This window comes from Aquarana catesbeiana, linkage group LG01 (assembly GCF_042186555.1).
Source record: "Aquarana catesbeiana isolate 2022-GZ linkage group LG01, ASM4218655v1, whole genome shotgun sequence".
In the NCBI taxonomy this organism is placed as follows: domain Eukaryota; kingdom Metazoa; phylum Chordata; class Amphibia; order Anura; family Ranidae; genus Aquarana; species Aquarana catesbeiana.
The window spans coordinates 356,169,174-356,195,729 of record NC_133324.1 but is presented as its reverse complement, the minus strand read 5'-3'; the positions used below and the strand labels follow the sequence as shown (position 1 = coordinate 356,195,729).

Genomic DNA, 26,556 nt, shown 5'->3' with positions numbered 1-26,556 from the left:
GGTCCAGAGGTGCAGGGTGCTGTGTAATGTAAAGGGGTCCAGTGATGCAGGGGGCTGTGTAATGTAAAGGAGTCCAGAGGTGCAGGGTGCTGTGTAATGTAAAGGGGTCCAGTGATGCTGGGGGCTGTGTAATGTAAAGGGATCCAGAGGTTCAGGGTGATGAGTAATGTAAAGAGATGCAGGGTGCTCTGCAGAGGTATGCAGGGGGCACATTTTAACATGGGGGGTGCCAGATATTGGATCCGCCCCAGGTGCCAAATGCTCTAGGTACACCCCTGGGTGGTATACACAGTATACAATAGAGTGCAGCCGTTGTACAGTTTCTAATATAATGCAGGCGATGTACACAGTATCTAATACAGTTTGTACAATTTCTAATACACTTCTGGTGGTGTTCACAATATACAATTAAGTGCAGCCACTGTACAGTTTTTAATACAGTGCAGGCGGTGTATACAGTATCTAATACAGTGTGTAAGTTTCTAATACACTTCTGGTGGTGTACACAGTATCCAATACAGTTATTAAAAATAAATTATTGATGCGCTCTAATTAATACGTGTACAACTCTCTCTATAAAGATTGCAAATATGTGCAAATAAACAATATGGTCAATTAAAGTGCATAAGGTGCATACAAATAAACTTCCTAAGAAGGTGCTGATGAATGAACTAGACAAAAATAAGAACCAATATTGTGTGGTGTTAATAACAAAAATATAAATATTAAACAATATTGCTGTGTGCAAATAGTGCTGTATACTTCAAATACACAGTGCACTTTGAAGAAAAACATTAATTAAAAGGCTATTTGTATAATCAGCCCAGCAGTCCATTCATTATCAGATTAAAGGGTTTAACTGCTTATAATGATTAGTATTCCTGTCGATAACTTCACTTCAGCAAAAATCATAAGTTCTTTTCCTCCAACGAAAACAGAGTGATGTGTTAGGCTTTGATTCAATAAGTATTCTCAACATATGATGGATTTATGCAAAGAAACAGAAAAAGATATCATTGCGCAATGAATTTAGAGCAATAAGAACCGAGCAAGTTTAGCATGACAGAGATACACTCACAGACATCCGATAAACCGAGGCATATAGGTTAGCAGTCAGCCGCTGTGAACATGGCTCATACAGAGAGCCGCTGCTGTCAAGCTGATTTATCGAGACAGCAGTGATTGTACACTGGCTCCTTCCACACGTTACGTCACTGACCACGTGACTTTCTCAAGGATGCTCTAGGTACACCCCTGGGTGGTATACACAGTATACAATAAATTTCAGCCGTTGTACAGTTTCTAATACAATGCAGGCGGTGTACACAGTATCTAATACAGTGTGTACAGTTTCTAATACACTTCTGGTAGTGTACACAGTGTCCAATACAGTGCAGCCATTGTACAGTTTCTAATACAGTGCAGGCAGTGTACACAGTATCTAATACAGTGTGTACAATTTCTAATACACTTCTGGTGGTGTACACAGTATACAATACAGTGCAGTCGTTGTACAGTTACTAATACAGTGCAGGCGGTGTACACAGTATCTAATACAGTGTGTACAGTTTCTATTACACTTCTGGTGGTGTATTAATATATATATACACATATATATATATATATATATATATACAGTCTAGTATATATATATATATATATATATATATATATACTCTGCATTCAGTGTAGCCTATATATACAGTGCATTTGGTGGTGTATACTTTCTAATACACTTCAGGCGGTGTACACAGTATCTAATACAGTGTAGTGTGGTGTTGCAAAACAAAAAATACATCATGTCCGGAAGACCACCAAGGAGAAGCAGACGCTCAAAGGCCACTAAAGGATGGCAAGCAGCCTCTGTGTCTACAGTCAACAGTGGTGGTCGTGGACATGGTGCATTCTCTGCAGGGGGCCGTTCTGGCTGTGTTATTGAGCAACAACATGCAGAAGAGATGGTGGAGTGGATAACAAAGCCGTCCTCATCCTCCTCATCCTCCTCATCCTCCTCATCCTCTGTCACCCAGGCTCTGAGAAGTTTGCCTTCCGACACAGCTGCCAAAGCGGCCTATTCCAGCGGCTCCTTGACCACAGTCACTCCTTCCGTAGCCCCGCCATCATGCATGGAGGAGTCCCCAGAATTATTCGACCACAGTGTCGGTTATATGCTGCTGGAGGAGGCGCAGGAATTTGAAGGCTCCGATGTTGGTTCACAGGTTGAGGAAGGGAATAATGTGAGCCTAGAGAGAGGGGATGCCACAGAAGGACAAGAAACTGGCAGTCATGTTCCCATAGCTGCAGCATACTGCCTAGTTTGCTCCAGTGACAGGGAGGGAGGGAATGATGAGGTACAGTACTGTACTTGAGTGCCTGAGAGATGAGAGGAGGAAAGTGAGGAGGAGGAGGCACAACTCCAACGAGGCAGGATGTCATCTAGGGTACAGCTTAAGGGCAGCCACCCTATTGCATCATACTGCAGAGCTCCACAGGTGCAGGGCGATGCTGACTCCCCGCTGACTTATAAAAGTTCCTTGGTGTGGGCCTTTTTTCGACATGTGTGCAAAAGATCGCACCATTGCTGTTTGCAACCTAATCTGAAGTGGATCAAGCCAGTGGCCAGAACAGCAGCCGCTTGGGCACCACATGCTTGACCAGATATATGGCAACCTGCCATGCAGTCCAAGTGGCAACAGCACTTGAAAGACCCACATCATAGAAAAAGGCGGACTTCTCCTTGCTCCTCACCTGGGATCTCCAACCCTACTATACCTCCAGTCCTCTCAAATACCTGCACTGAGAGGAATGAAGGTATAGCAATAGGTATCCCAAGTACTTGCAAACACATCTGCTAGCAGTACACAACCAATTGATTTTAGCAGGCAAATTTCCCTACCCCAGTTGCTGAACCGTAAAAAGAAATTCGGTCCCAGTCATCCACATGCTTAGCGTCCAAATGCTAGCTTGGCCAAATTGCTAGCACTGCAACTGCTGCCTCTTCAGCTGGTAGACTTTGCTCCCTTTTGTGAATTTGTGGAATGTGCAGTAACAGTAACAGTAACCAGTAACAGGTTCCAAAACTCCATTTCTTTTCACGGAAGGTTATTCCAGCTCTCTACCGACATGTGGAAGCAGGCCCGGATTTACTCCCTTTGCCACCCCAAGGCCGGGTCCTTCAATGCCGCCCCCCCCCCCCACACACACACACACCACCATTCTCGTCCTTTATCGATGACTGCTACAATAGATCAATTAAAAACATATCTCCACACATGAGAACACTGAAAATAACTGGCTTTAATTGTACAGACTGAAAATACTCTGTAATGCAGAAAATACCTTTTAAAGATTAGAGCAGTAAGAAACTCCCTACAATTTTTTAGTTCTAACTTTTCTTTTGGCAAACTCATCGATAATATCTTCGTAGGACAAAGTATTTAAAAGTTCTGACTCAATGGCAAGTAAAGCTAAACTGTTCAGTCTTTCTTGACCCAAAGATGATCGTAAATAGTTCTTTATGCAAATACATTTCATTCATTTTTATGCACCACAGCTCAGTTGCAGTGCATAGAAACAGTATGCATTTTGCACCACACTGCTCAGCACGCAGTGGCGCTGTTGCAGTGTGAACAGGACACATAGAAAACAATTGTTTTCCATTGCCCTTGCAGAGACCTGTGTTTTGCCAGTGCAGAAATCACAGACACCCTTTTACATCAGTGTCTTCAGTCCCCCCTTCACATCACATCACAGACCCCCTTTTGCATCAGTGTCCTCAGTCCCCCCTTTACATCACATACCCCCTTTTACATCACGACCCCCTTTTACATCAGTGTCCTTAGCCCCCCCCCTTACGTCACATCCCCCCTGCCTCATCACAAACCCCCATCACAGACCCTCATTACAGACTGACCCATCACAGGCTGACCCCCCCATCACAGACTGACCCCCCAAATCACAGACCCCTCATTACAGACTGACCACCATCACAGACCCCCATTACAGACTGACCCATCACAGACTGACCTCTCCCATCACAGACTGACCCCCCAAATCACAGACCCCTCATTACAGACTGACCCCCCCATCACAGACTGACCTGACCCATAGCAGAGCCCCCATCATAGACTGCCCCCCCATCACAGACTGACCCCCATCACAAACTGGTCCTGACCCATCACAGACTCCCTATCAAAGACTGACCCCCCAAATCACAGACTGACCCCCCAAATCACAGACTGACCCCCATCACAGTCCTCCCTTAATATCAAACTTCTTTACAGCACAGCACTCCCCCCTCCCCAAAGAACCCTACCTTATTCACACAAGACATGGAGCCTGGCCGCTCTGGACAACGGGCGGGACTTTTCACGTTAAAAGTGAGTGATTTATTGCTGGCTAGCAACCAATCACCCACTTCTTAACTTAAAAAGTCCTGCCCGTTGTCCAGAGCGGCCGCGCTTCATGTTTTGTGTGAATAAGAAAGGCAGTGTGGGGAGGGGGCAGTGCAGTGATATTAGAGAAGGCATGGACCTGCCATGCTGCTATGTTAGTGCGGAGGGGGGGCGGCCGACAGGGCAGGGCTGGCAGCCTTATGCCTGGGGGGCAAGTCCAGTCAAGTGGCCCACTGAACCACCAAATCAGCTCACCACCAGTGCCCATCGGGGCAGCCTCACCAGTGCCTATCAGCGCAGGGACCTGCTGAGCTGGCACAGGCAGCTGCCATCGCTGAGGTGAGAGACCCTGACACCCGCAGCTGAACCCCACATACCATCTACCCCCCCATACACCCTATTTACCCTGCCCCAGGCCAGTGCCCACCTAGTAGTCTAAAAATAGCCCTCAACACTGTGGGTCCTGCTGTGAGCTGGTCATGGCCTCTTGATCCTGCTGGGAGCTGGCCATGGCCAGCAAGACCCACAGGCCAGCGGAACACACATGCCATGGCTAGCGGCCAGTAGGCTCCCTGCTGTGGGTCAGTGGGTGGGTGGCTGGCAGGCACAGTGCACCCTGCTGCAGGTAGCTGGCCTGGCTCCCTGCTGTTAGAAAGTGTCCCTTCCAGGCCCCATTAGAGACTACAACAGAGTCTAATGGGACCTGGAGGGGGGTCTCTCTCTAACAGTGTCCATTAGAAAGTCTCTGTTAGAGAGAGACCCCCTCCAGGACCCATTGGAGACTTCAAAAGGAGTCTAATGGGACCTGGAGGGGGGTCTCTCTAACAGAGGCCCATTCAGTGTCCATTATAGAATCTGTTAGAAAGAGTCCCCACCAGGTCCCATTAGAGACTGAAAAGGAGAATAATGGGACCTGGAGGGGGCCTCTATCTAACAGAGTGTACAGTGAACACCTTCATTCACTCTGCTCCTCATGGGACACACTCCTTGTGCCATGACTCTCACCCCTGCACCAACCTCTCACAAAGTAAAAATAAAATTGGCACTGTGTAGCGCTCCTCTTACCTTAACTATGGGTACTGCAGATGTTGCTGACTCCCGCGTCCTCTGTGGCTGGTTGGCTCCCGCGTCCTCTGTGGCTGGCTGGCTCCCGCGTCCTCTGTGGCTGGTTGGCTCCCGCGTCCTCTGTGGCTGGCTGGCTCCCGCGTCCTCTGTGGCTGGTTGGCTCCCGCGTCCTCTGTGGCTGGCTGGCTCCCGCGTCCTCTGCGGCTGGCTGGCTCCCGCGTCCTCTGTGGCTGGCTGGCTCCCGCGTCCTCTGTGGCTGGCTCCTGTTGGTGGCTGGCTGGCTCCTGTGTCCTTTGTGGCTGGCTGGCTCCTGTGTCCTTTGTGGCTGGCTGGCTCCCGCGTCCTTTATGGCTGGCTGCTGTTTGTGGCTGGCTGGCTCCTGTTGGTGGCTGACTCCCACGTCCTCTGTGGCTGGTTCCAGTGACTCCCACGTCCTCTGTCCTCTGGCTCCCTGGTGTGGGTGGGTCACCGTGGGTGGCTCCTGTTGTGGCTGGCTGGTTTTCTGCTGTGGGTCAGTGGGTGGGTGGGTGGCTGGCACGGTGCACACTGCTGCGGGAGGCTGGCCTGGCTCCCTGCTGTAGGTCAGTGGGTGGCTGGCTGGCATGGTGCACTCTGCTGCGGCTGACAGAGAGGGGGGGCTGACAGAGGGGGGGGGCACTGACAGAGATGGGGGGCACTGACAGAGAGGGGGTGGGCACTGACAGAGAGGAGAGGGCACTGACAGAGAGGGGAGGGCACTGATAGAGAGGGGGTGGGCACTGACAGAGAGGAGAGGGCACTGACAGAGAGGAGAGGAGAGGGCACTGACAGAGAGGGGAGGGCACTGACAGAGAGAGGGGAGGGCACTGACAGAGAGAGGGGAGGGCTCTGACAGAGAGAGGGGAGGGCTCTGACAGAGAGAGGGGAGGGCACTGACAGAGAGAGGGGAGGGCACTGACAGAGAGGGGAGGGCACTGACAGAGAGGGGAGGGCACTGACAGAGAGAGGGGGCACTGACAGAGAGAGGGGGGCACTGACAGAGAGAGGGGGGCACTGACAGAGAGAGGGGGGCACTGACAGAGAGGGGGGGCACTGACAGAGGGGGGGCACTGACAGAGAGGGGGGGCACTGACAGAGAGGGGGGGCACTGACAGAGAGAGGGGGGCACTGACAGAGAGAGGGGGGCACTGACAGAGAGGGGGGGCACTGACAGAGAGGGGGGCACTGACAGAGAGAGGGGGGCACTGACAGAGAGGGGGGGCACTGACAGAGAGGGGAGGGCACTGACAGAGAGAGAGGGGGAACTGACAGAGAGAGGGGGGGCACTGACAGAGAGAGGGGGGCACTGACAGAGAGGGGAGGGCACTGACAGAGAGAGGGGGGGCACTGACAGAGAGAGGGGGGCACTGACAGAGAGAGGGGGCACTGACAGAGGGGAGGGCACTGACAGAGAGGGGAGGGCACTGACAGAGAGAGGGGGGGCACTGACAGAGAGGGGGGAGCACTGACAGAGAGAGGGGGGCACTGACAGAGAGGGGGGCACTGACAGAGAGGGGGGCACTGACAGAGAGAGGGGGGCACTGACAGAGAGAGGGGGGCACTGACAGAGAGGGGAGGGCACTGAGAGGGGGGCACTGACAGAGAGAGGGGGGGCACTGACAGAGAGGGGAGGGCACTGAGAGGGGGGCACTGACAGAGAGGAGGGGCTGACAGAAGGGTGGGCTGATAGAGGGGGGTTGACAGAGGGGAGGGCACTGACAGAGAGGGGCGGGCTGACCGAGAGGGGCGGGGCATAGAGAGAGGGACAGGCTGACTGAGAGGGGCGGGGCATAGAGAGAGGGTACACTGACTGTGCGGGGGTAGATGATAGAGACCTCAGAAGACATACAGCACACCAGGCAGAGAGGCGGGATTGCCGCAGCAAGTGGTCGCGATCACCCACAGACCAGCCCCGCCTCCACAGTGACCAGCTCCCCTGGGCCAATCAAATGTGCCCATGACGGCCGCCCGCACATGACCCTGTTCGGCCAATCACAGGGCGCTCGCCTGGACTACAGCTCCCAGAATGCCACAGTGTAGTGGCTTTCTGATGACACACCCCGCTGCGGCCGTGCCCCATCCTCCGAGTAAAAAAAAAAATAGTCTGTGGGCGGCCGCGGCGCCGCCCCTGTACCACTGCCGCCCCGAGGCCTGGCCTCGATGGCCTTGTGGGAAATCCGGCCCTGTGTGGAAGGTAATGTTTTGGCCTTGTTGGACAGTCAGCAGTAAGGTTCATATTACCACTGACTCATGGTCCAGCAGGCATGGGCAGGAACGTTACCTTTCCTTCACAGTGCTCTGGGTAACTCTGCTGGCAGCTGGGAAGGATGCAGGACAGGGTTCAGTGTTGTTGGAGCTTGTTCCACCACCACGCCTCCAAAATGTTAGTGGTGATTCTGCCACAGCTCTCTCCTCCACCCCCTCCTCTTCTTCTTCCTCTATGGACTCTTTTGCAGGTTTGTCCTCTGAACCAGCAGTGCTCCACAAGCGTTCAAGGGGCTACACAAGCAGTCAGGCTAAAAGATGCCATGCAGTGCTTGGGTTGTTCTGCCTAGGGGACAGGAGGAGCAACACTGGGGCAGAGATTCTGTCAGCTCTGTAGGAGCAGGCTCAGGGGTGGTTGACGCCATGCCAGCTTCAGCCAGGAATGGTTGTAGGCGACAATGGCACCAACCTTCTCTCCGCCCTCCGACAGGGACACTTGACCCATGTTCCATGTTTGGAACACATCCTGAATTTGGTGGTGCAGCGGTTCTTGACCAGGTACCCTGGCTTACAAGATCTCCTGAGGCAGGCCATAAAGGTCTGTGGTCATTTCCGCCGGTCATACAATGCCAGTGCTCGGCTGGCTGACATTGAAAGGGAATGCAACCTGCCCACCAACCGCCTCATTTGTAACACGTCCACCAGGTCGAACTCAACATTGGTAATGCTGCAGCGGCTGCACACACAGCAGAAGGCCATCAATGAGTACCTGTGTGAGTATGGCACCAGAACAGGGTCAGGGGAGCTTGGCTTCTTTTTGCCACACCAGTGGCTACTGATCAAGGATGCATGTACTGTCCTGTCACCATTTGAGGAGGCCACAAGGATGGTGAGCAGCGACAATGCATGCATCACTGACACTCTCCCTCTAGTCTTCCTGCTGGAGCACATGCTTTGTGGAAACACGGACAGGGCACTTGAGACAGAACAGCAGGATGAAGAGGAGGACTTCCATAGTTACATAGTAGGTGAGGTTGAAAAAAGACACAAGTCCATCAAGTCCAACCTATGCGTGTGATTAAATGTCAATATTAAATTGTATATCCCTGTATGTTCAGGTGCTTATCTAATAGTTTTGTTAAACCATCGATGCTCCCTGATGAGACCACCGCCTGTGGAAGGGAATTCCACATCTTTGCCGCTCTTACAGTAAAGAACCCTCTACGTAGTTTAAGGTTAAACCTCTTTTCTTCTAATTTTAATGAGTGGCCACGTGTCTTGTTAAACTCCCTTCTACGAAAAAGTTTTATCCCTATTGTGGGGTCACCAGTACAGTATTTATAAATTGAAATCATATCCCCTCTCAAGCGTCTCTTCTCCAGAGAGAATAAGTTCAGTGCTCGCAACCTTTCATCATAACTAATATCCTCCAGACCCTTTATTAGCTTAATTGCCCTTCTTTGTACTTGCCCCATTTCCGATACATCCTTCCTGAGGACCGGTGCCCAGAACTGTACAGCATACTCCAGTTGCGGCCGGACCAGAGTCTTGTAGAGTGGGAGAATTATCATTTTATCTCTGGAGTTGATCCCTTTTTAATGCATGCCAAATTTCTGTTTGCTTTGTTAGCAGCAGCTTGGCATTGCATGCCATTGCTGAGCCTACCATCTACTAGGACACCCAGGTCCTTTTCCATCCTAGAGGTTCTCCCCCCAGTGTATAGATTGCATTCATATTTTTGCCACCCAAATGCATTATTTTACACTTTTCTACATTAAACCTCATTTGCCATGTAGTTGCCCACTCCTTTAATTTGTTCAGATCTTTTTGTAAGGTTTCCACATCCTGTGGAGAAGTTATTGCCCTGCTTAGCTTAGTATCGTCCGCAAATACAGAGATTGAACTATTTACCCCATCCTCCAGGTCGTTTATGAACAAAATAAATAGGATTGGTCCCAGCACAGAACCCTGGGGGACTCCACTACCCACCTCTGACTATTCTGAGTACTCCCCATTTATCACCACCCTCTGAACCCGTCCTTATAGCCAGTTTTCAATCCATGTACTCACTCTATGGTCCATGCCAACTGACCTTATTTTGTACAGTAAACGTTTATGGGGAACTGTGTCAAATGCTTTTGCAAAATCCAGATACACCACGTCTACGGGCCTTCCTTTATCTAGATGGCAACTCACCTCCTCATAGAAGGTTAATAGATTGGTTTGGCAAGAATGATTCTTCATGAATCCATGCTGATTACTGATTACTGTTCTTGTTAATAAAATCTTGTATATAGTCCCTTATCATCCCCTCCAAGAGCTTGCATATTATTGATGTTAGGTTAACTGGTCTGTAATTCCTAGGGATGTATTTTGGGCCCTTTTTAAATATTGGTGCTACATTGTCTTTTCACCTGGTACCATTTCAGTCAGTAGACTGTCAGTAAAAATTAGGAACAATGGTCTGGCAATTACTTGACTGAGTTCCCTAAGTACCCTCGGATTTCAAGCCATCAGGTCCCGGTGATTTATTAATGTTAAGTTTCCCAAATCTAATTTTAATTCTGTCCTCTGTTAACCATGGAGGTGCTTCCTGTGATGTGTCATAAGGATAAACACTGCAGTTTTGGTTACTGAAGCCCCCCGATTCCCTTGTGAAGACTGAGGAGAAGAATAAATTTAATAACTTCACCATCTCCCCATCCTTTGTAACCAGATGTCCTTCCTCATTCTTTATGGGGCCAATATGGTCTGTCCTCCATTTTTTACTGTTTACATACTTTAAGAATTTCTTGGGATTTTTTTCGCTCTCCCCTGCTATGTTTTTTTCGTGTTCTATCTTAGCCGCCCTAATTGCACCCTTACATTTCTTGTTGCATTCTTCATAAAGTCTGAATGCTGATGATGATCCCTCAACCTTGTATTTTTTGAAGGCCTTCTCCTTTGCTTTTATATGCATTTTTACTTTCGAGTTAAGCCATCCAGAACTTTTATTCGCTCCTTTAAATTTATTACCCAATGGCATGCATTGGCTAATGCCCTTACTTAATATGCTCTTAACCGATTCCCGACCGGCGCACGCCGATGTACGTCGGCAGAATGGCACGGCTGGGCAAATGGGCGTACCTGTATGCCCTTTAAATTTGCCACCATGCCATCACGCGCACGCGCCAGCCGGGACCTCCGTGAGTCCGGTCGCGGGTACTGCAGACTCGATTGCCGCGGAATACAAGCATCTCGCCGTTCTGCCTAGTGACAGTGTCACTGATCTCTGTTCCCTGTGATCAGGAGCAGAGATCAGTGACGTATCACACGTAGCCAGTTAGAATCACTCCCCAGGACATACTTAACCCTTACGCTGCCCCTAGTGGTTAACCCCTTTACTGCCAGTGTCATTTACACAGGAATCAGTGCATTTGTATAGCACTGATTGCTGTATAAATGACAATGGTCCCAAAAATGTATCAAAAATGTCCAATGTGTCTGCCATAATGTCACAGTCATGATAAAAATCGCTGATCACTGCCAGTACTAGTAAAAAAAAATTATTAATAAAAATTCCATAAAACTATCCCCTATTTTGTAAACCCTATAACTTTTGCGCAAATTAATCAATAAACGCTTATTGCGATTTTTTTTTTACCAAAAATATGTAGAAGAATACGTAAACTGAGGGAAAAAAATGTTTTTTTATATATTTTTGGGGGATATTTATTATAGCAAAATGTAAAAAAAAAAGAGTTTTTTTTCAAAATTGTCACTCTTTTTTTGTTTATAGCGCAAAAAATAAAAACCGCGGGGGAAATCAAATACCACCAAAAGAAAGCTCTATTTGTGGGAAAAAAAGGATGTCAATTTTGTTTGGGAGCCACGTCGCATGACTGCGCATTTGTCAGTTAAAGCGACGCAGTGCCGAATCACAAAAAGTGCTCTGGTCTTTGGCCAGCAAAATGATCCGGGGCTTAAGAGGTTAAAGCAAACCGATCTCTCCTCCGTGTTCTTTGTTCCTAAGATTTTATCCCAATTCATGCCTTCTAACAAGGTTCGTAGTTTAGGGAAGTTGGCTCTTTTGAAATTTAGTGTCTTTGTATTCCCCTTATGTTTCCTATTTGTGTGATTTATACTGAAGCCAATTGACCTGTGATCGCTGTTTCCTAAATTGCCCCATATTTCCACATGCGTGATCAGGTCTGTATTGTTGGTAATCAGTAGATCCAGAAACGCTTTATTTCTAGTTGGTGCGTCCTTCCTTTCCTCTCAAGGCCCCTTTATCCAGATAGCATTCCTGCGGGCTGACCAAACACACAGGAAGACGAGGAGGAGGATTATGTCAGCATGGATGTAGAGGATAACACTCAGCAGAAGTCTTCAAGGGATGGTTTTCAGTCCCCAGAAACCCAAGGAGTTGTACATGGCTGGGAGGAGGTAGCTACGGATAATGTGATCCTGAGTGACCCAGAGAACTCAGAATCTAATGCCTCTGCAAACTTACGCTGCATGGCCTCCCTGATTCTGCAAATCCTGCGAAAGGACCCTAGGATTCATGGTATCAAGGAGAGGGATCATTACTGGCTGGCAACCCTTATTGATCCAAGTTACAAGGGTAAATTTGCAGAACTCATCCTGCCTTCGCAGAGGATGAAACATCTTTAGGAGTCCTTGAAGAAAGGTTTGTGTAACGCATTTCCAGACCGTGGGAGGTTACCATTTCCAGGTGCTGGACAACGTGTTGCCAAGGCTTCGTTCAGTCAGAGAAAGAGCGGTGGAGAAGGTGGCCGACTGACATTTAAACAATTTTTCAGTCCTCAGCGCCAAGGTCTGATCGGTTCAATCAACCATCGCCTGCATCTGCATTATATGCTGCAGGAATATCTAGGGGCAAGAGTAGACTTGGAGGTCTTTCCGACAGAGCATCCACTGGGTTACTGGGTCTTGAGGATGGACCACTGGCCAGAACTTGCTCAATATGCAATCGAGCTACTGGCCTGTCCTGCATCCAGCATGCTTTCTGAACGCACATTCAGTGCTGCTGGAGGGTTTGTAACAGATCAAAGAGTGCGCCTGTCCACAGACTCCGTTGATAGGCTCACATTCATAAAAGTTAATTAGTCTTGGATCAGCAACTATCAAGCACCTGATGCTGATGTAACTGATTGAATTTGCTATGGATCTGGGATCCCTTGAAGACTGCCTATGCTAACTATCCTATTCCTCCTCAATCTTGATGATGCTAGCTTCTAAAACTATTTTTGGTTTAGGGCACCACCACCACAACCCAAGGCCCAATTTTTTTGCCCCTGTTTAATGTAATTCCAACTTTTGATATAATATTTCACAGCAGGGCCCGCTCCTAACAAGAGTAACTGTGAGGGGTTACAGTGTTGTGGCACCACCACCACCACCACCACCACCCAAGGCTCAGTTTTTCAGCCCCTGTTTAACAGGGGCATGTAATTACAATTTTTGAAATAATAGATAAGCAGGGCTCTTTCCTGCGCCCAACAAGAGTATCTGCGAGGGATTACAGTGTTGCGGCACCACCACCGAAAGCCAAATTTTTCTGCCCCTGTTTAACAGGGGCATATAATTAAAATTTTTGAAATAATAGTTAAACAGGGCCCGTTCCTGTGCCCAACAAGAGTATCTGTGAGGGGTTGCAGTGTTGTGGCACCACCACCCAAGGCCCAATTTTTTTGCCCCTGTTTAACAGGGGCATGTAATTACAATTTTTGATATAATATTTCACAGCAGGGCCTGTTCCTGCACCCAACAAGAGCAACTGTGAGGGGTTACAGTGTTCTGGCACCACCAACACCTAAGGCCCAATTTTTCTGCAGAGTATATAGGGCAGGTCGTATAGTATATATACTGATGTTCACAGTAAATAGTGCCTGGGGGCCTAGCGGACCCCAGCGTCATTTTTTTTAAAAATTTGATGCGGGGTTCCCCTTAAAAATTAGCACTTTTGATTTTTCATGTTCGTGTCCCATAGACTTTAACGGTGTTCGCACAAATTTTTTGCCTGTTCGCAAGTTCTGGTGCGAACCGAACGGGGGGGGGGGGGGTGTTCGGCTCATCCCTATTTTTCTTCTAAGATTGCCCTGTATTTGGCTCCATCCATCTTCCCATCAAACCTGACCAGCTTCCCTGTCCCTCCTGAAGAATAGCATCCCCACAACATGATGCTACCACCACCATGTTCCACGGTGGGAATGACGTGTTCAGGGTGATGTGCAGTATTAGTTTTACACCACACATAGCATTTTGCTTTTAGGCCAAAAAGTTAAATTTTTGTCTCTTCTGACCAGAGCACCTTCTTCCACATGTTTGCTCCCCCACATGGCTTCAACGCAAACGGGACTTCCTCTGGCTTTTTTCAACAATGGCTTTCTTCTTCCTACTCTTCTTTAAAGGCCAGATTTGTGGCGTGCACAACTAATAGTTGTCCTGTGAACAGATTCTCCCACCTGAGGTTTGGATCTCTGCAGCTCCTCCAGAGTTACTATGGGCTTCTTGGCTGCTTCTCTGATTTATGCTCTCCTTGCCCAGCCTGTCAGTTTAGGTGGACAGCCATGTCTTGGTAGGTTTGCAGTTGTGCCATACTCTTTCCATTTTCGGATGATGGATTGAACAGAATGAGATGTTCAAAGCTTGGGATATTTTTTTATAACCTAACCCTTAAACATCTCTACAACTTTATCCTTGACCTGTCCCGTGTGTTCTTTGGCCCTTCCTGCCAAGACCAATTTTCAGCTTTCAGTGCTCTCACAATTTGAATGACAATTACTCAGTCATGCAACACTGTACCCAAATGAATTTTGCGTCCTTTTTTTCACACAAATAGAGCTTTCTTTTGGTGGTATTTAATCACTAGTGGGTTTTTTTATTTTTTGTGCTATAAATAAAAAAGACTAAAAATTTGGTGAGAAAATGCCTTTTTCTTTGTTTCTGTCATAAAATTTTGCAAATTAGTAATATTTCTTAATAAATTTTGGCCAAAATTTATGCGACTACATATCTTTGGTAAAAATAACCCTAATTATTGTATATTATTTGGTTTTTGTGAAAGTTATAAAGTCTAAAAGCTATGGTGCAAATCATTGAAAATTGATCACACCTGATCACACATGATCACACCTGATCACACCTGATGTACTGAAGACCAATCTCATTTCTTGAGACAATAACAAGCAAGGAAAGTATAAATACCCACAAAATGACCCCATTTTGGAAATCAGACACCCCAACGTATAATCTATGAGGCATAATGAGTCTTTTGAACTGTTCATTTTTTTCCAGAAGTTTTTGGAAAATGTGGGAAAAAAATGAAAACGCATTTTTTTCCCACAAAGTTGTCCATTTTTAAGATATTTCCAACACATAGCATGTACATAGCAAAAATGACACCCCAAAATACATTCTGCTACTCCTCCTGAGTATGATGATACCACATGTGTGAGACTTTTACACAGCCTGGCCACATACAGAGGCCCGCCAGGGAAGTAGCACCTTCAGGCGTTCTACAAGCATAAATTACACATCTCATTTCTCAACCACCTATTACAGTTTTGAAGGCCCTGGAGCCCCAGGACAATGGAAACGCCCACAAAATTACCCCATTTTGGAAAGCAGACACCCCAACGTATAATCTATGAGGCATAATGAGTCTTTTGAACAGTTCATTTTTTTCCAGACGTTTTTGGAAAATGTGGAAAAAAAATGAAAACGCATTTTTTTCCACAAAGTTGTCAATTTTTAAGATATTTTCAACACATAGCATGTACTCAGCAAAAATGACTACCCAAAATACATTCTGCTACTCCTCCTGAGTATGGCGATACCACATGTGTCAGACTTTTACACAGCCTGACCACATACAGAGGCCCACCAGTGAAGTAGCACCTTCAGACGTTCTACAAGCATACATTACACATCTCATTTCTCAACCACCTATTACAATTTTGAAGGCCCTGGAGCACCAGGACAATGGAAACGTCCTCAAAATAACCCCATTTTGGAAAGCAGACACCCAAATGTATAATCTATGAGGCATAATGAGTCTTTTGAACGGTTCATTTTTTTCCAGAAGTTTTTGGAAAATGTGGAAAAAAAAGAAAATGCATTTTTTTCTCACAAAGTTGTCAATTTTTAAGATATTTTCAACACATAGCATGTACATAGCAAAAATGACTACCCAAAATACATTCTGCTACTCCTCCTGAGTATGGCAATACCACATGTGTCAGACTTTTACATGGCCTGACCACATACAGAGGCCCACGACTGAAGTTGCACCTTCAGGCGTTCTACAAGCATAAATTACACATCTAATTTCCTGACAACCTATTTTTTTTGAAGGCCCTTATATTTCTAACACATAGCATTTACATACCAAAAATTACATTCCAAAATAAATTCTATTGAGGAAAGGGTAAAAAAAAAAGTATTACCTGTGGTTTTAGTAGTGTCCCCAGAGGAGAGAATTGGTGCAGGCAGCAGGCAGCAGGCAGCAGGTAGGGATGTGCTTAGCAACAATAGTAATTATCCAGGCAGCAGGCAGGAATATTGTCTATAGTCAGCAGAAGGATATCGTCAGCACAGCCAAAGCATTTGTCCATAGAAATTGTCCAGGCAGAGACAGCCAGCACAGGCATAATATTGGTCCTGGTACACCGTTACCTCCCTGCACTCATTATTGTACCGCTCTCCAGCCCTTAGCAGGCAGAGGTGTGGTCAGTTTATGCTGCAGGCAGGGGGATGGCGGCAGTAAGTCAGCAGCAGGCTGAGGGCCACAATCAGGTAAGACCTGTGCACAGGGGCACAGGGGTAGAGGCTTCGACCCACCCAAATCTCTATGAAGCCTTCGGACTCCAGACCCTAATCTGGAAATTACAAAACCCGGAGACAACAAAAAAAAATTGTTTTCTCCATCCGGAAAAACATTTCTGGAGCCCCTCACATGTGAGACCCCTGTGTCCTACAGTAGCAGGGCAACAGATCAGTCCAAGTGGTAGGCAAAAGCATAGTCCATAAAACAGGCCAGGGTCAGATAACGTGCAAGCAGTCCAAGTGGTGGGCAGAAGCATAGTTGGTAAAACAGGCCATGGTCAGTTCACATGTAAGCAGTCCAAACAGTAGGCAGAAGCGTAGTTGGTAAAACAGGCCTGGGTCAGTTCACATGTAAGCAGTCCAAACGGTTGGCAGAGGCATAGTCAAAAAACAGGCCAGGGTCAGTCCACGTAGAAGGCAGTGGCATGGTTATTTGAGGAAGCATGGGAAATGGTCAGCACAGATGATGAAAATGGGGAAATGGTTAAGAATATGGGCTAATATTTTAGGGATGTGTGATATAGTCTGAAGCATTCACCAATGCAAAAGATGGGTTCAAGGGGACACTGGAGACAATGGTAGCTGGTATCTCTTCGAAATCCTTTACTGCTGCATACTCGACATCTTTTTTGGCGTCTTCGGCCTGCTTCAGATGGTGGAATGTGGTCCGGGAAGTGGTGTTCATGAAGTCGGCTAACAGCATCAGAGCGAAGGTTTTCTGGGGGGGGGGGAGGGTCTTTGATGGTAGATGAGGGACGTGACATCTTCTTCAATTAATTTTAGGAAGTGGGCAGGGCTTTCGGTGGATTTGTTGTAAATTATGTAGGCATTATAAATGGCCAAATGAATTAAATAGAGTGCTACTTTCTTGTACCAGAAACGGGACCTCCTTATTGCTAAATTGAAGCATTTGGTCATTGAAATCCAACCCCCCCATGTACAGATTGTAATCTTGTACACATTTTGGCTTTACAATGGGACCTCGTCTTCTCTGAACTTCAACTGTAGTGTCGTCATGGATGGTGGATATCATGTACACATTCCTGGTATCCTTCCACCTCAAGGCCAGCACTTCGTTGCATCTCAAAGTTGCTCTTTCTCCCCTATTTACTATGGCTTGTGGGAAGCCCTTCCTATTCTTTCTGGAGGTTCCACAGGCCAGGGTTTGTGCGAGGTATAGGCGTTTGAAAAGGGGCAGGCTTGTATAGAAGTTATCCAGGTATATGTGGTAACCTTTCTTCAGCAGTGGGCAGGCCAGGTCCCATACAATTTTATGTAGGCTGGGCACTCAGGGGGCTGGAGCTGGAAATCTCTTCTTTCGTATATGCGGAACCCATACAGATATCCCGTGACTCTCTCGCAAAGCTTATAAAATTTCACTCCGTATTTGGCCCTTTTGCTAGGAATGTATTGTTTTATTCCTAGCCAGCCTGAAAAGGGTACCAGGGACTCATCTACACATATATGCTTATCGGGGACATAGAGCTCTGCAAATCGTTGGGAAAAGAAATTAATGAGTGGGCGAATTTTATATAATTTATCATAATTTGGATGATTGCGGGGAGGGCACTGGGTGTTGTCACTGAAATGAAGAAAGCACATTATCATCTCGTATCGGGACCTGGACATTACAGAAGAATAAATGGGCATGTGGTGAATGGGGTTGGTGGACCAATAGGCGTGTCCTTCATTTTTTTTGTAAGCCCCATGTTTATGGTGAGGCCCATAAACATTTTGAACTCCTCCAAATCCTTCCACTCGAATGGACGGGCGTATGAAGATTGGGGGTTGTTGGCAATATGCTGCTGGGCATATAAATTGGTCTGGTCCACGATGAGTTGCAGCAAAGTGTTGGACAAAAATAAATTAAAACAATCAATTTCAGAAAAATTTGGGGTATTGGCCTGCACACCTGGCTGTGCGGTGAAAGGGGGAATTCTTGCTGATCCTGAGTCAGAAGGCAGCCATGTTGGATTGGCAAGACCCTCTGGGAGATATGTAGCGGCCCTGGCTCTTGGGGGATGTGGCACCCCAGTGCTGGTACTTGGAGTTCCTGTGCTGGCATTTGGGCATGATGCAGAAGTGCTGGTACTGGGCATTTCTTGTGGCCTTTCGCTGGCGGCAGCTGTGGTACTGGGCCTTTGGTTTTGGGGTCTATCGCTGGCAGTAGCGCTGATACTGGGCCTGGGAATTTGATCCTGGGGTATATTGCTGGTGGCTGCCTGCTTTCCAGAGCGCCGTGCTCTTTTAGGGGGGATCCATTCTTCCTCTGATTCGTTTGCCGATCCACTACTATCGATCGGTTCAAATGCTAAATTTGATTCACAATCGGATTTGGCATTTGAATCTGATGAGAACTCCCCGCTGTTCTCATAAGTCATGGAGAGGATCTGAAACGCCTCCTCACTTGTATAGAATCTTTTGGACATTTTTTCTGATGGGCTGTGCGACAGGTGACAAATTATGGTTACTGATGGGCGACAGGTGATGGGTGACAGGTGGTGGTCACTGATGGGCGACAGGTGATCGGTGACAGGTGATGGTCACTGATGGGTGACAGGTGACGTGTGACGGTCACTGGTGGGTAGCAGGTGACGTGCGACGGTCACTGGTGGGTGACAGGTGACAGGTAACGGGTGACAGTCACTGATGGCAGTCTCTGATGGTGAATGGTGCACTTTATGGGACTGATAGGTGACAGATGAGGGTCACGGATGGGTCACTGATGACGGTCACTGATGGCGGTCACTGATGACGGTCACTGATGGGTGACAGGTGCACCGCTGACGGCAGTCTCTGACGGTGACAGGTGCACTTTGTGGGCACTGGTGGGTGACAGGTGCAGTTTGTGGGCACTGATAGGTGACAGGTGCACTTTGTGGGCACTGATGGGTGACAGGTGCACTTTGTGGGCACTGATGGGTGACAGGTGTAATTGGGGGGGGGGGGATGTGACAGGTTCTCTTTTATTTGTGGTGTTGGTGCAGTACACTACACATAGATCGGTCACTCACTGCTCCTGGCTCTTCTCTCCTCACACTGGTAACGGTGTTTGAGGAGAGAAGAGCCGGTAACAGCTAGGAACTGGTCTTTGTTTACATTTAGTGATCGGCTGTGAATGGATCACAGCTGATCACCTGGTAAACAGCCGCCAGCCATTGGCTGTTTACCCTATTCGGTGGCGAGCAGTGTTCCTGGGAACACGCCGCCACCAACGTGACCGCGCCGCACGATCCCGATCGCGCACATGCGCGGTCTAAAGCGGGGAATACCCCTTTGTGATCGGCCGTGACGTAATCGCGCCCGATCACATGGTGAACAGCCATGCCTAATGGCTGTTCACCCCTGTCAGTGACGCACTGTGTCCCGGGGACACGGCGGCACCAACAGAGCAGGGCTGCGTTCCCATGATCGCATGCATGCCCTGTGTGAATCAGCCGTCGTCATATGACCGCGGCCCAGAACAAGAGCCACACCGCTCCGCCGTCATATGACGGTGGGCAGGCGGCAACAGGTTAACAAACCCCTGAGGATTTCACAGAACAGCTGTATTTATACTGAGATTAATTTACACACAGGTGGACTCTATTTACTAATTAGGTGACTTCTGAAGGCAATTGTTTCCACTAGATTTTAGTTAGGGGTATCAGAGTAAAGGGGCTGAATACAAATGGATGCCACACTTTTCAAATATTTATTTGTAAAGAATTTGGAAAACTATTTATCAATTTCCTTCCACTTCACAATTATGTGACACTTTGTGTTGGTCTGTCACATAAAATCCCAATAAAATACATTTATGTTTTTGGTTGTAACGTGACAAAATGTGGACAATTTCAAGGGGTATGAATACTTTTTAAAGGCATTGTATAACTGGCCTGTATGTTTCACATTTTAAGGTGTCTGTAGACATAGGATAAATAGTCATTAAGGCCGGTTTCACATATGTGCGGCCGCGGTTCCCAGCATGGGGTCAGGTGCGTCCCTGTTCACCGGTTCAGGTGCGAATCAGGTCTGAATTTTTGCCTGAATTCGTACCTGAACCGAAAGACACACAGGACCCATTTGGAATGCAGACCACAACCGAGACTGCCCACGGACCTGTGTGAACCAGCTCCATTGAGAGCTGAGCACACTCGAATGTCATGCGAATTGGATACAGGGAAACCTACATACAGTTCGCACATATGTGAACCCTGCCATACAGACTGTTAATCAAATGATCATTTATTTAAAAGCAGACATTGTCTTCCAACATTGCTATATAGTATATATACTCTGAGGAGGTGCAGTTATTAGCTAGTGGTAATAAGAAAGGATACAGTGAAATTTATGTGGAGTGTCTTATACTCACTTTTAATAAAGGACTGATCACTGCCCTACATCAGGTGAGGGCAGTGGGGGAACCGGAAAGTACAAAATCTGGTGCAACTCTGCATAGAAACTAATCAGCTTCCAGGTTTAATTGTCAAAGTTTGATTCAACAAGCTGAATTTAGAAGCTGATTGGCTACCATACACAGCTGCACCAGAATCTGAGTGATCCAGTTTTAGTAAATCTCCCTCAGTATGGAAATGTTTTTTTAAAGCAACCAATTGTACCACCTGCCCCATCCTATTAGATTATAAGCTCTTCTGAGCAGGGCCCTCTTAATCCTCTTGTATTTTATTGTATTATAACTGTATTGTCTACCTTTTATATTGTAAAGCGATACGTAAACTATTGGCGCTATATAAATCCTGTATAATAATAATAAAATAATTGGACCTAGGTGCCATTTTAGAATATGTTTGCTGAGTATCTATTTCCATTATATGCAGGTTCAGTTGAAAGGTCATAAATATGTGTATAACTTATAAAATATACTTTGTTAGGGAATGAAAGGTGGAGAAGTGACTCAGATGATTGAAACTGGAAAACGTTTGGATTGTCCGCCCAGGTGTCCACCTGAATTATATGAAATAATGAAATTATGCTGGACTTACAAGTGAGTATTGAGCTTTTATCTTGCATTCTAAAGAATAAGATGACACTGGAATTTCAGGTACATTATTTCCAAAGACAGGTGGGTTGACAAGCAAAGGTCTGTGCTGTATAGAATTATTTTATAAGCTTCCTGCCCACAATCTTTAATGTTCTTCTGCAAGATGTCCTGTGCTGAGGGAATGGTAATCTACATTCAGGCATTGACAGATAGGAACCGAGACTGCTAGCTGTCAAATCTGACTGTCAATGACAAATATAAGCCTTATATTAAGCAATCCAAAGCAAGAAAAAAGGGGGACAATAAATAATAATAATATTAAGGGTATCTTAAATTGAATATACTGTATGTAAAGAAGCCCTAACAAATAAAAATTACAAGACTTTAAAGGTACCAAGACATCGCTGTATTAGGTAATATCACATGGTTTTATTTATCATTAAAATAATAAATATAAAACACTTGTTATATATACATACATATATAAACTTAGTATATATCAATACACCCCAGATATCTTAGTACTCATATTTAACTACATTAAATAATTCACAGTCAGAGGCGGCTCTAGGCTTTGTGAGGCCTTAGGCATAACCTAGACCTGAGGCCCCATTAACGTCTATAATTGGAAAAAAAAATAATTCAAGCAATAAAAATTAATTGCATATATTAAGAGTACTGGTGTCAGTACTCTCTATCTCAGCGCTGGTGTCAGTGTGCTCCATCACACCAGGGCTGAGATAGAGCACACTGACACCAGGGCTGAGATAGAGCACACTGACACCAGGGCTCTTAATATATGCAATTCATTTTAATTAATACTTAGTACTGTGCGCTGGTGTCAGTGCTCTCAACTCCCCAGTCACCTGCACACCCCCCCAGTCACCTGCACAACCCCCCCCAGTCACCTGCACAACCACCCCCCAGTCACCTGCACAATCCCCCCCCAGTCACCTGCACAACCACCCCCCAGTCACCTGCACAACCCCCCCAGTCACCTGCACAACCCCCCCCAGTCACCTGCACAACTCCCCCCCAGTCACCTGCACAACTCCCCCCCCAGTCACCTGCACAACCCCCCCAGTCACCTGCACAACCCCCCCCAGTCACATGTACAACCCCCCAGTCACATGTACAACCCCCCGAGTCACATGTACAACCCCCCAGTCACATGTACAACCCCCCCGTCACCTGTACAACCCCCCCAGTCACATGTACAACCCCCCAGTCACATGTACAACCCCCCCAGTCACCTGTACAACCCCCCCAGTCACATGTACAACCCCCCCAGTCACATGTACAACCCCCCCAGTCACCTGTACAACCCCCCCAGTCACCTGTACAACCCCCCCAGTCACATGTACAACCCCCCCAGTCACCTGTACAGCCCCCCAGTCACATGTACAACCCCCCCAGTCACATGTACACCCCCCCGTCACATGTACACCCCCACCCCCAAGCCCATGTACCTCACACATAGCAAAGGCTCTGTCCCCTCACAGCTTAGTCAGTCGGCTGCACACAGACAGGCTACAGCGTACTGGAATTGGCTCCGCTTCCACCACGGAAGCCCCGCCCTGGAAGGAGGGTGGACTCCGCGATCCTGTGCTGAGGTGCTAGCTGTGCCCTTGCACAAGATATCGGCTGAAAGGACGGACAGGATTTGCTGGTGGGCAGGACGGACAGGATTTGCTGGCAGGCGGGGCGGGGCAGTTGACGGTCTCTGGGTGTGTGTCTGCTGGTGTTCTGATGAAAAGGACACCTGCTGTTCCAGTGGAGTTTTCTTGAAAGGGGTGGAGACTGGGCAGTGCCCTGGTGGGACGGGGTGTTACAAAGCAGAGAGGAGGCGGACTGACTGTACTCTGAATGAGGTGGCACGAAGCTCCGCTGACTGTACCTGGGACTGATGTAGTATGAGGATAGCCAGAGGCGGTTCTTTAGGCAAAATAGGCGGTGGCAAGGCCCCTGGGGGGGCGAGGCCTTAGGCAATCGCCTACATTGCCTAATTAGAGAGCCGCCTCTGTTCACAGTACTTCTTTCCATTATTTGATTCAATTATGTATTGTGATATCCAAAATATCCAGACACGTTTCTCAAGTCAACGCCTGCTTCTTCAGGAATAATTGGGGGACAGTAATCTGCAATGTAAATCACAACATATTTGTAACATATAGGCAAGAGAGTGCACAATCTGGTGCAGCTGTGCATAGAAACCAATCAGCTTCCAGCTTTTTTTTGTCAAAGCTTAATTGAACAGGTTGAAGTTAGAAGCTGATTGGCTACTATGCACAGCTGCACCAGATTTTACACTCTCCGTGTTTAGTAAATCAAACCCATAGTGTCAAAGAATAGCATACAATTATGTATAGGGGTCAACAAACCTACCTCCTGAACAGCAATAACCCATTAAAACATATATTACAAATTTAAAAAAAAAAAAAAAGACAATGGGCTCCATTAACAAAGCGGTATCTACTTCTTTAAGAAACAAGGTAAAATACCTCATAGCATTTTTTTTTTTTTTAAATTCAAAAAACGCTTCTAAAATACCGTATACAGTATTTTTTCCAAAATATGTGGTATTTATTTTATAAAACCATGCGGTATTTTATCTCCTGAAATATCCAGTGGGATGAATACAATGGAGAAGAAATAGAACCCCTGACAGTTTTTATTGCTAATAAAGAGGTAAAATAGTTTAAACTGTAGAAATATGCCAACTCACTAAATTAGTGCGGTACCTGCAGCATACAGTATGTATTAATACAAAAGACATAATGGTGACTAGAATACCAGTCACAGGGAAGCTACTTTCACAGGACACATGTGGTGTATCAAAAACAACAAGTTAAATTAAGTAAATACAAAATATTTTTATAAATGTCAAATATTGAATAAAAATACTATCAAAAATCACACATATATATAAATATCCTTCTTTCACCAATAAAAAAGACAACGTTGTGTTTTTTATTGGTGGAAGAAGGGTATTTATATATGTGTGTTATTTGTAATACTATTTTCATTCAGTATTTCACATTTATAAAGGTATTTTGTATTTATTTAAAGTATAAATACATTTTTTTTTAGTTTTGAAAAGAGTGGAGATAGATTAAAACACCTATCTGGTTTTACTGCTGTCTGAGTCCCCATTAGGGAGATTCACCCCTCTATTCGTCCTGTTTACCATTATCATTAAAAGTGGAAATGAAAAGAAAATCCCAAAATGTGGGTCGTCCCCAGAAAAGTAAGAGGGGAAATCTTCCAATGGGGACACTAGTACTGGTGACCTGGGGGTTCCCTTAGGAATTCCTGTAATTTGCAGGGATTTCCTCTCACTTCCTGTTTGAATAGGACACAAATGGTGAAAAATAATCTGACAGGGGTTATAACCCTCCCTTACTCTATCCAAAATGAAAAAAAAAAGTTTTCCTATACAGTAGTTCTACTTTACCAATGAATGTATAACTAATCATATTACAATTGATTAGTCTCTCTGTAATACTTTTACTTGACAAAGTTTTATTTATTTTTTTCAGATTTGAAGAACGCCCTAAATTTTCCACTGTTGAACTTAAACTCCGCAACTATTACTACGATATTGCCCAGTAAATGTCTTCTGCAAATCGTTTTTTTTTTTTTTATTTTTTTTTTTTTTTTTAGTAAATAGATGCAGTTTCAACACCAGATCATTTCTTTTTGGTTTATTTTAGAATGTCAATTTCATTTACCGAATGCGTATTTTCTGTATGTTGTATATATCCCTTGCTGTTTGGTACGTCTTTGCTATTCGAAATTTGTTTAAAAAGCCTTTTTGCAAATAACACAGGGTATTTTGTAAAGATTTCTTTTTGTTTTTTATTAGGTCACTTAAAATAAAGATATTGGAAAACTGAATGTGCTTTGCTTGTACTCAAAATTCGATGAATTATGTCTATTAAACCTATTATTCAAGTTTGCCACATAAATCACTTGTCATATACATTTTCTCAGTCTGCTTAACAAGAGAAGAAGCCGGCAACTCCAAAATCCATATCGAAATCTTTATTGCTACATGCGAGTAAGTTAAAAAACGAATGCGTTTTGGCACTATAGCCTTGAAAACAGCATATGATTATCCTGTAATCAAGGCTATACTGTCGAAACGCATTCGCTTTTTTTAACTTACTCGTATGTAGTAATAAAGATATCGATATGGATTTTGGAGCTACTGGCTCCTTCTCTTGTTAAGTATTATGTATCATAGATGGGGGCCATTTGAGCTAGAGTACTTGTTGTTGGACTCCTCTTTTAATTTGTGAGTGAACTCCTCACTGTGACCGCTATACCTGCATCTGTTTTCTCAGCCTATAGTTTGTTTCTAAAGTGCCTTCAACATTTTTGGGCTTTTGTCTTGGAGAGGTATCAGTACCAATGTAGGGCTAGGGTACCTGTGGCCTGTCAGAGAAAGTTAGGCCAAAGAGTTAGACATGATATGGCAACTCTATTGTTTATAAAGCACTGTAACCTTTATTTTTGATGCAACACAAAATAGGGATGTTTTTCAATAATGCAAATACACGCCAGATCTGCAATAGAAAGAATTTAAAATAATCCTGACATGACTTGTATTTCCCCAATTCTCTCTCTAAAGTAGGCTATAATGGTCTTTGGGTCAATTTTATTTGTTTTAGAAAGGAAGAACTAAATTGGATTTTTAATCTTGGAATTTTGATGGAAAACAACATGTAAAAAGATAAGCAACGATTTGTAACTATTCATTTTTTAAGTTATGCTATGTGAATAGTAACATATAACAAATATAAAGTAGGTAAAGAAATAACAATTGCAACTTCATATCTTACTATATTTCACCCAATACCACAATGTATACCAGGAGGTGTAATTTAGCCTAAGGTATTTTTATTGTGCGATGTTTATGGAGTCTCTAGACTACCGGTAATCTATCAATACATAAAATGTTCAGCCTTGATTATACAAAAGTTGCACTGAAAAGTCATATTACAGTGTTTATTAACCCTTGTCAATATTGTTTAAATGAAACAATTAAGGGTAATAAAA

The 26,556-nt window shown here is 45.7% G+C and overlaps 1 protein-coding gene across 6 annotated transcripts in view; it reads left to right on the top strand.

Moving 5' to 3' along the window:
• SYK (spleen associated tyrosine kinase) overlaps positions 1 to 25,453 on the top strand; it is a 231,216-nt gene extending 205,763 nt beyond the window's left edge. For all 6 annotated transcript variants that reach the window (XM_073632919.1, XM_073632909.1, XM_073632913.1 and 3 more), the window contains 2 exons: positions 21,386 to 21,498; positions 25,035 to 25,453. In XM_073632919.1, coding sequence (XP_073489020.1) covers positions 21,386 to 21,498; positions 25,035 to 25,107 — 186 coding nt within the window. In that variant the 3' untranslated portion in view covers positions 25,108 to 25,453. The remainder of the gene's footprint in view (positions 1 to 21,385; positions 21,499 to 25,034) is intronic.
• Positions 25,454 to 26,556: the final 1,103 nt, after the last annotated feature.